This window comes from Engraulis encrasicolus, chromosome 1 (assembly GCF_034702125.1).
Source record: "Engraulis encrasicolus isolate BLACKSEA-1 chromosome 1, IST_EnEncr_1.0, whole genome shotgun sequence".
Taxonomy (NCBI): domain Eukaryota; kingdom Metazoa; phylum Chordata; class Actinopteri; order Clupeiformes; family Engraulidae; genus Engraulis; species Engraulis encrasicolus.
The window spans coordinates 39,939,392-39,949,391 of NC_085857.1; the positions used below are offsets into that span (position 1 = coordinate 39,939,392).

Here is a 10,000-nt window from a genome sequence, read left to right on the forward strand (position 1 = left end):
GTCTATATGGAGAGCAACAAGCCGTTTGTTGTATTCATCATCATCTTGTCATTGTTTTCTCCTGCGTGGTCTGTTTCGTCCATGTGTTGAAAAGTAGTGTAGGTGATGCGCCCACATCCAGTAAAACAGGTGCTGGATCAAACAAACGTGCGTAAAGGAAAAAAGGAAATCCGCACACTGTTACTGCTCACCGATTTATTGAACACAACGTTTCGACCTCAGGCGGTCTTCGTCAGGTGACTTCGTCAGGTGACGAAGACCGCCTGAGGTCGAAACGTTGTGTTCAATAAATCGGTGAGCAGTAACAGTGTGTGGATTTCCTTCGTCCATGTGTTGCTCATGTCGGCCCAGCGTCTGTGCTGTAGAAGCTGCTGCTCAGAGTGCATTCTGAAGATGGACACGTTAAAAACCTTCAGTGGTACAATGATCTTTTCATATTTGTTTTAGTGCATTGTTCTACAAACATGGTCATGAGGATGCTTGAAAAGCAGTTTGCAAGAAGAAAAGAGTTCTCCTAACACACCGCGCTCTTCCGTCTTGTTGGTGCGTCTCTGAAGTAATCAAGTAGTTTGGAAATGGATCACACTCAGTTTTTTTTTTCTTTCTTCTTCTTTTCTTTTTATATAAACATTGCAGGCACAGACAGACGTTAGGAAGGCTCTTACAGCCGAAACGTCTGTCTGTCCCTGCAATGTTTGAATAAAAAGAAAATAATTAAAAATAAGAAAAACTGAGTGCGGTCCATTTCCTAACTACAAGAAAAAAAGAGTGCAAAAGTATGTAACCAAGTCAAAGGTGCCTCAGTCTGGATTTCATAGGAGAAACGAGATGCCTTGACCTTTATAAGTTCTCTGTAAGGAAATGCCTTAACCTTAATAACTTATTTCTTTAAAAATAGTTTGTAATAACTTGGTTCAAAGCTGAGTGCTTTGTTCAGCTCGCCCAACCTGGCTGTGGCTGTGGTTGTGTAACAGATTTGTTTTTTGGAAAATGTATTTGTATAGCACATTTCATTTCACACAGTCAGTTCAATGTGCTCCGCAAAAATAAAAAGCATAAAAACAGCTGATGAAAAATAAAAACATAAAAATGAAATGATGCCTTTAAAAGAGTTTAATTTAATTAATTTATATATTTGTTTATGTAAGTGTGTGTGTTTTCATAATTAGGTTTTTGGTGTGCATCTGTTTTCTCTCTTTCATTTCTTTTATTTATTTACTACAAAAGTGTTCGTGTTTTTTTTATTTTTTTAGTCCATATATGGTGTGTGTCTCACTCTAGTATTCACAGGAGAAGCAGCTCTTCGTTCATTTATTCGTTCATTCATTCACTCATTCATTCATTCATTCATTCATTCTGTAAATGCTACCGATCGTTCATAGATAGTCATATGTTTTTTGTTTGGCTTGTGTGTTTTCAGGAGAAACGGCGTCTTGCGGAGGAGCAGGAGCGAGTGAAGAGGGAGATGGAGGACGAGAGGATCCGTCTGCAACAGCTCAAGGTACACTTTGACCTTTGACCTCCTGATGGTGTACATGGATTTGGATCATATCTGAAGTGACATTACACTAGTGCTCCAGTCCAGCCAATTTCTTTTTTGTTGTATTGTTTTTAATGACGTTTTGGACCTGCACCCTTCATGAGATATATTCAATGCATTCAAAAACAAAAATAGAAGCAGGGAGAGTGTGAGACGTAAGGGAAGAAATTGGGATCATCAAATTAATTTGACGGTACAAAAGTGATTTGGGAAGCAAATGAGGGTGTTGATACCAGAAAATTGGGATCAAATACTTTTGAGTTTGAACTTGAGTCCCTGAATGTTTTGCCTTTTTATGGCATGGACACTGTAATCAAAACCGTTCACCTTGTATTTAGACCCTTTATCAACCCTGACATTTATCCCTCAATAAGCATCCATCGAGTCCGTGTTAAAACTGAAAAGCCCTACTAACCACTTCATATGTCTCGTGGAGGTGTGAGAAGCTTCTATAAATGATTGCACCATAGCTATACGTTGCACATGACTGCAAAATGCACATGTCACCCCCCAGTCACCCGCGCACTCTTGCGCAAGACGGTGCTGCAGTTGGTAGATTCATATGCACTGGCATATTTTAATAGAACTTGTGAGCTGTTGTTGCGTATATCACATGCATGTGTACTACATAGTAAGTCATGCACATTTGGACACACAAACGCACACATTATGTGAAAACACACACACGCACACGCACACGCACACGCACACACACACACACACACACACACACACACACACACACACACACACAGACACACACACACACACACACACACACACACACACACACGCACACACTGCACTCCCCCCACACTCATACACAATGCACACCCACACACACTCAAAATCTTCTTAGGCCATACTAGCGTTCACGCAGTAACGCCCCAGTATTTGCAAATGCTAGCACAAAACAACCCTCCCTCCTCCAAAAAAAGCAGAAGTCTCTGCCAGCCACCATGAGAGGAAAAGAGATCTTGCTGTCCCACCAGCTACTAAGCAAAGTGTTTTTTTCCTCTCCTTCTTTCTCTTCTTTTCTTCCTCTAAGTTGTGTTTTTTTTGTTGCACTTCTCACATCTTGGTGCTAACTTCCTCCATTGTTCATAATCCGCCTTCACATTGCTGCTCTGAGCTTCCTCACAGCTCTGTGGCACAATAAAGAAAAAAAAGCTGCACTCACTGCTCCCAGAGAAACTCTCCTTGTCCCTTTTTGTTTGCAACAATCAAAGACTGGTCTACTGCAGAGGGAGAGAGGGGCAACTGGACAGGCCTGACAATGAATTATGAATGATCAAATCATCAGATATCAGATACAGAATTGGCAAATGGAATTATTTCAACTGCTCACCTGTTTTGTTTGCTCTCTCATTCTCTAGTTGTATCATTCATTCTCTTTCATTCGCTTTCCCTCTTTCATTTGCTTGCGCGCTCTCTCTCTCTCTCGCTCCCTCGCTATCTCTCTCTCTCTCTCTCTCTCTCTCTCTCTCTCTCTCTCTCTCTCTCTCTCTCTCTCTGTGTTCTCATCAAAAGGACCTACCTTGTGGATTGAACAATTTTGAATCTATATTTTTTTAACTGTCCCTCACCTCATTTTCCCCCCATTCATAACCAGTGTTGCATTGGGCTTACATATAATACAGATAATGTGAACATGGACACGGTGGCCAGAACAAGGAGAATAAGATGAAAAATAATAATATCCAGAAATAGATGATGAATGTTCTGTTACCATGGCACCGGAACAAAGCAGTTAACAGCAGAGCAGCAGGTGCTGCTGTGATGAGGGGTTTGTGTCTTTTGCTCTTTTTTATCCTTTCTTTTCTTTTTATCTTTTCTATGCTATCAAAACGACTGCCACACACGGGGCAAGAGCAGAACAGGAGCAACCATAGCAACTCTTTAGTGCGAATCACCTCCTGAACTGAGCCTTATGTTCGTGTGTGGGTAATCGCTCACAAATGGCAGAAAAATAGATGTGGAACTTTCCTCCAGCATCAGTCCATTAGGCCCTAGAAAGACAGGGTGCCTTTGCGTGTGAGTGAGTGCATGCGAGAAACTCAGAAAGAGAAAGACGGAGTGTGAGAGACAGAGAGACCTTGTATGTGTGTGTGAGAGAAGAAGAGTGTGTGTGTGTGCGTGTGTGCGTGTGTGCACGCGTGCATGTTCGAGAAAAAAAAGAGAGAGTGGTCAGAGTGCATGGCTCCCGCAGGGCGCACTCACGGAAAGTCTTAAGAACAGAGGCCATTGACTTTGGCTGCTTGGCCTTCAAGCTGTAATCTTTGATAAACTCTACAAACTTCCTTTGGCTTTCTCCGTCCAAGTGGCCTCGCTTCCTGCCTGCCTGGCCCCTCCTCCTCCTCCTCCTCCTCTCCCTCCTCCTCCTCCTCCTCCTCCTCCTCCTCCTCCTCCTCCTGGGACAGAGTCTGTTGGTAGGTCTGGCTGGCCGTCTGTGGCGTAGTGCAACCTTGTGGAGAAGTGGGAGGTGCACCTGGCTGGAACCATGCAAGTCATCAGATTTTTAGTCGGCTGCATAAAAGAAAAAAGAGAAACACACACAAACACCTACATTCTCTCTCTCTCTCTCTCTCTCTCTCTCTCTCTCTCTCTCTCTCTCTCTCTCTCTCTCTCTCTCTCTCTCTCTCTCTCTCTCTCCCCCTCCCTCTCTCTCTCTCTCTCTCTTCCTCACAACACTCCAGGAGAGACGTATAGACCATGCAATGTCAGAAATGCAATGTTTCTTTCTTTCTTTCTTTCTTTCTTTCTTTCTTTCTTTCTTTCTTTCTTTCTTTCTTTCTTTCTTTCTTTCTTTCATGCTTTCTTTCATGCTTTCTTTCTTTCTTTCTTTCATGCTTTCTTTCATGCTTTCTTTCTTTCTTTCATGCTTTCTTTCATGCTATCCCTCTCCTTCCCTCTTTTTATTTTCACACACACACCAGGACAGGCTATCTTGGTGGTGCAGCATAATTTGCAGCTAGCTATCATGAAAGACAGACCCGTAATCTGCTGTTGATGGTTGATGTGGTGGTCTGATGTGATGCCTGTGTGCTTCTCTAAATCTCCTGCATTAGCATATATCCTCCATCTCCCTGGCAGGGGTGATGTGATGTTCCGATGCACAATGTGCAGTCACTCAAAAGCTCATCGCGTGTGCGTGTGCGTGCGAGTGCATGGGTGTGTGTGTGTGTGTGTGTGTGTGTGTGTGTGTGTGTGTGTGTGTGTGTGTGTGTGTGTGTGTGTGTGTGTGTGTGTGTGTGTGTGTGTGTGTGTGTGTGTGTGTGTGTGTGTGTGTGTGTGTGTGTGTGTGTGTGTGTGTGTGTGTGTGTGTGTGTGAGCATTGGTGTGTGTGTGCGCCTTCGTGTGTGTGTGTGTGTGTGAGAGCATTGGTGTGTGTGTAGACTGTGCGCATTTGTGTGTGTGTGTGTGAGTGTGTGTCAGGGTTGTCAGCCTGCGGACGTTGGTGTTCGCCAGACTCTGATGGTGCTGCTAAGATCAGTTTGGGTGACGGCTGATTGACTGAAGCATGGCTGGCTGAGGCCCAAAACACGACTCTGCTGTTGTTCGGCTGTGGCTCAGTGGGCTGAATTAATTCAGTTAGGCTTCAGGGTGGTCGGAGGTACCAGAATTGAGCGCGCAAAGGCAGTGTTGCCAGATGTGTCTGATCAAATCCCGCCCAAACAGTGCTCAAAAACCGCATGGACGCGCTAAATTCTGCCCAATTTCAACTGATTGTATTGATTTTTATGGGCATAAAAAACCGTCAAATGGCCAATTTCTACAGTTTTTACCTGCAGACGGCTTTCCCAAGCAGCCCAATTGGACATGTAACCACCCAATCTGGCAACACTGAGAGGAGGGAGAGGGAGAACAGGAGCAGGAGCAGGTAGAGGGAAATAGAAAGTGAGATAAGGAGAAGAGAGGAAAAGGCCAGAAGGAAATGAGATGAGGGATGGAGAAAGAAATGGAGAGGAGGAGAAAGAGAGAGAGAGCGAGAACTGGATTGTATTTGAGGGAAAGATAAAGTGAGATAAGAGGAGGAGAGGGACATCAGTGTGAAAGAGAGTGAGAAAAAAACACACTATGATATATAGGGCCTTTCACATCTACAGCAATAAACATAACTTCTGTGTGTATCTATATAACGATATATCTGTCCATGTGTGATGCCTATATGTTCTAAAGAATTCTGATTGGCTGCCATTGCCATTGCTTATATAGTTGTATAGTACAGAAACTCACTGTGAATAAAATTACTGTATCACCTTATCAAAGTTGACCTAACTGAAAGAAAGCTCACACAGGAAACATTTAGGTAGCATTTAAAATCTGTGAGCAGATTTTATTGTTTAGCGGCCGGAGAAGTTACTGCGTGGAGACATGAAGTATTCCACCCAGTAAGTCCTGAAGAAGATACAAAAGGCAACACTATTTAACCATTTCCCAGCCCCACAGTCCATGGCATGATCTTCGTCTGTGCACGTGGGGTCCCGCATGGCCAGACGCAGTCCATTGTCTTGTTGTCCAACGTATGCAATTTCATATTTCGTTGTTCAGCAGCCTTGTGACCACACAAATTAGATGCACATGTCTCCAATATTGAGGGTCCCGTGGCCCATTACAGAAAAGCTTACATACAAGAACATGTCACTATATGGGGACTTCCCCAGCCAGACTATAAGAATAAAATGAGAACATAATATAGGAATAGTAGAAGATTAAGAAAACTAACATGAAACAAATAAATTCATAATAACATGTATAAATGCAGTGAATCTTTTCACACTCACTCTGAAAGTGATCCCAAGGGTATCATTCTGCATGTTGTTCTGGTTATACAGTAGATTACGTACTATGAACAGCACAATTCACTGGACTGTGAATGTGAGAGGCACTTATCTGATTGAAGGTGAACGCAGCCCCCAGTGAAAGCGGGGCCTTGTGAAAAAAGCTGATCTCAACAACATCATCGTTATGTGATTATTTTTGATATGTGAATGGGATTCATTCACTGGAGTCGAAAAGATTTTTGTTGTGGTTATCTTTATAGCTCTCGTGGTAGATTAAAACGTCCCCTTAAACTGATTGAAGGTGAAAGCAGCCTCCAGTGAAAGCGCGGCCTTGTGAAAAAGGCTGTGAGCCGATAGAGGAAGGAAGGAAGTCCTCGCCATGTATTTCCTGTCAAAGCGGACGTGGGGCGGAGTGGGGTGGCGAACGGAGAGTAGAGGGAGGGGGGGGATGTTTTGTGGAGGGGCAAGGCTGGGTAGCGGGTGAGGGCTGGGGGTGAGGTTGTTTGGCGTGAGTGGAGGGGTGTTAAAACTGAAAGATGTTTGTGAAGGAGTGGAGCAGGCTGATGTGAGCAGAGCAGGACGTTTGACTTGGAAATCGAGACAGCAGGGCAGGATGTGAGAGGGTGGCCTGTGCCGTCTGTTTGTTTTGGATGAGGACAGAGGAAAAAAAAGGAACTCTGCAGCCTGCTGGGAGACGGGACGGGACGGGACGGGACGGGCCATGACCCAGACAATTCTCTCTGGAAACACAGCAATGTGATGCCACAGACAGACAGACGGGCAGACAGACAGACAGACAGAGAGACAGACAGGGGCAGAGAGACAGACAGGGCAGAGAGACAGACAGACAGGAGCAGAGAGACAGAGAGACAGACAGACAGACAGAGAGACAGACACGCCCACAGACAGACAGACAGACAGACAAAGACAGACAGACAGACAGACTCACACAAAGACAGACACGCCCACACACAGACACAGACAGGTAGGCAGGCAGGCAGAGAGACAGACGGATAGACACGCCCACAGACAGACATGCAGGCAGATAGACAGACAGACAGACAGCAGACAGGCAGGCAGAGAGACAGGCAAGCAAGCAGGCGGCAGAGAGACAGACAAACAGACATACACACACAAACAGAGACAGACATGCCCACAGACAGGCAGACAGACACGCTCGCAGACAGACACACATTCAGACAGACAGGCAGACACACATTCAGACAGACACACAGACAGACAGACAGACACTCATTCAGACAGACATGCACGCAGACACAGAACTACACACAGAGATACACACACACACACACACACACACACACACACACACACACACACACACACACACACACACACACACACACACACACACAGGTAAGAGACTGACATACAACACCTGTAGATGGACAAGCCAAAGGAGAGACAGACAAACAGACGGGCAGGCTAACAGCCTGAGAGAGGGCAGGCAGGCAGGCAGGCAGGCACGCTGAAAGAAAGACAAATGACCAACAGAGACTGATGCACAGGCAGACAGGCGGACAGACCGACAGACAGACAGGCAGACGGACAGACAGACAGACAGATGGGCAGACGGGCAGGCAGGCAGGCAGACAGACAGACAGACGGGCAGACAGACAGACAGGCAGGCAGACAGACAGGCGGACAGGCAGACAGACAGACGGGCAGACAGACGGGCAGACAGACAGACAGGCAGACGGACAGACAGATGGGCAGACGGGCAGGCAAGCAAGCAGGAAGACAGACAGACAGAAACATGATGTTTTGGATCTACCAACTGTAGACTGGCAGGCTTGGGTAGGATCGCTCGCCTCCACATTTGGAAATGTGTGAGCACATACAGAGATTCCTGCCCAGTCTGACGGCTGTCAGGCTACACTACCAAGTATGCTGGGAGGCGGACTCTGTAGTTGTCAGCCTGTACTCTGTGGATTACAGGACTCTGTTGTCTTTGCAGATGTGTGGGTTTTTTTTCTTTCTTCGAACTATATGGAAAAGTTTTCTGTCACTCAGAACTAAACACATTTTTTTGTACCACAACTCGCGTATTCTGTATCTGACTCTCTGTCTGCCTTTCTCTCTGCTCATCCTTTTCTCTCTCTCTCTCTCTCTCTCTCTATCTCTCTCTCTCTCTCTCTCTCTCTCTCTCTATCTCTATCTCTATCTCTATCTCTATCTCTCTCTCTCTCTCTCTCTCTCTCACATACACACTCTCTGTGGTCGTATCTCTCCATCAGAGGTTTGTTTGTGGGTGTCTATTGTCTTCAAACTTAACGGGTAACATGCAGCATCATCCTTCTGGACAACCTTTTGTCATTCAGAATTAGGGAATTAGAACAACCTAAAGCATATTCAATTTTCTCCAATTATGTTATCTCTCTCTCTCTCTCTCTCTCTCTCTCTCTCTCTCTCTCTCTCTCTCTCTCTCTCTCTCTCTCTCTCTCTCTCTCTCTCTCACCATCAGAGGAAGTCTCTGAGAGACCAGTGGTTGATGGAGGGTCCCCCGATGTCCCCCACCTCTCCCACCACCCCCACGTCCCCTGACAGCTCTGGAGGCCCCCGCTCCCCTCTATGGGGCGCCCAGGCCCGCGAGATTGAGCGCAACATCGACAGGTACGGTACAGCACAGAACAGAACAGTACAGCACAACTAAGTTCACCACACACACACCTACACATCCACGTACACAAACACAAAGTCACGCACTCCTACACATCAAAATACTCTCTCTCTCTCACTCACTCACTCACACACACACACACACACACACACGCACACGCACACACAGTCTCTCCCTCTCTGTCACTCACTCACTCACTCACTCACTCACTCACTCACTCACTCACTCACTCACTCACTCAAGTCAAGTCAAGTGTGCTTTATTGTCAAAAATCTATGTAACAGGGTTAGCACAGAAGTTTGAAATCGCTGGTTTGACCAGTGTCCAGTGAAACTACAACATATAAATAATACTCCTCACTCACTCACTCACTCACTCACTCACTCACTCACTCACTCTCTCTCTCTCTCTCTCTCTCTCTCTCTCACTCTTGCATACAGACTGTTCCATTTTGCTTAAAATGTACTGCCTAGTTAGGTTGAGTGTGGCTATCCCCACTCTGAGAGTAGGCAAAGTTTTGCAAGATAAGCACTGTTCCAAATCGAATTCTGCCTGTCGCACTTACTCAAAATCACAGCTGCGGTATGTCAATTAGAGATCCCCCCAGCCGCCAAACTAAAATCCATCCGGAAGAACAAAACGTAATGGACAGTGTCGTATTGTTTCCCCCGTATGCCCACTGTGTCAAATCCTTGTTCTATAATGGCACAGGATCATGGTTTTTAGAGGTGTGTCATTCACGAATGAGCCGGTTCTTTTGAACGGCTCCCTGAAGTGATCGATGGGAACCAGATCACAGCTGGTGGAGCCCCTCGACCGTTATTTAATTAATATTTCATTAATTTTAAGGATGTGACCTCAACCAGTGTAATTCTCCTTTCGCAAAAGCCACGCCCCCAAGTTATTGTTGCTATGTCCGTCAAAAACTTAGAACCAGGCACACGTTTTGGCTGCGTTTCATAGGCAATGCGTGTACACTTATTGCCTACACACACTGATTACTAGAAGCCATATTCAACTGTGAAATACAACAAC

General features: G+C 45.5%; 1 protein-coding gene across 1 annotated transcript in view; it reads left to right on the forward strand.

Moving 5' to 3' along the window:
* Nucleotides 1–10,000, forward strand: part of palm3 (paralemmin 3) — a 91,609-nt gene that overhangs the window by 62,310 nt on the left and 19,299 nt on the right. The window contains exons 3-4 of the mRNA XM_063202045.1: nt 1,421–1,501; nt 8,810–8,958. Of these exons, the coding sequence (XP_063058115.1) occupies nt 1,421–1,501; nt 8,810–8,958 (230 nt within the window). The remainder of the gene's footprint in view (nt 1–1,420; nt 1,502–8,809; nt 8,959–10,000) is intronic.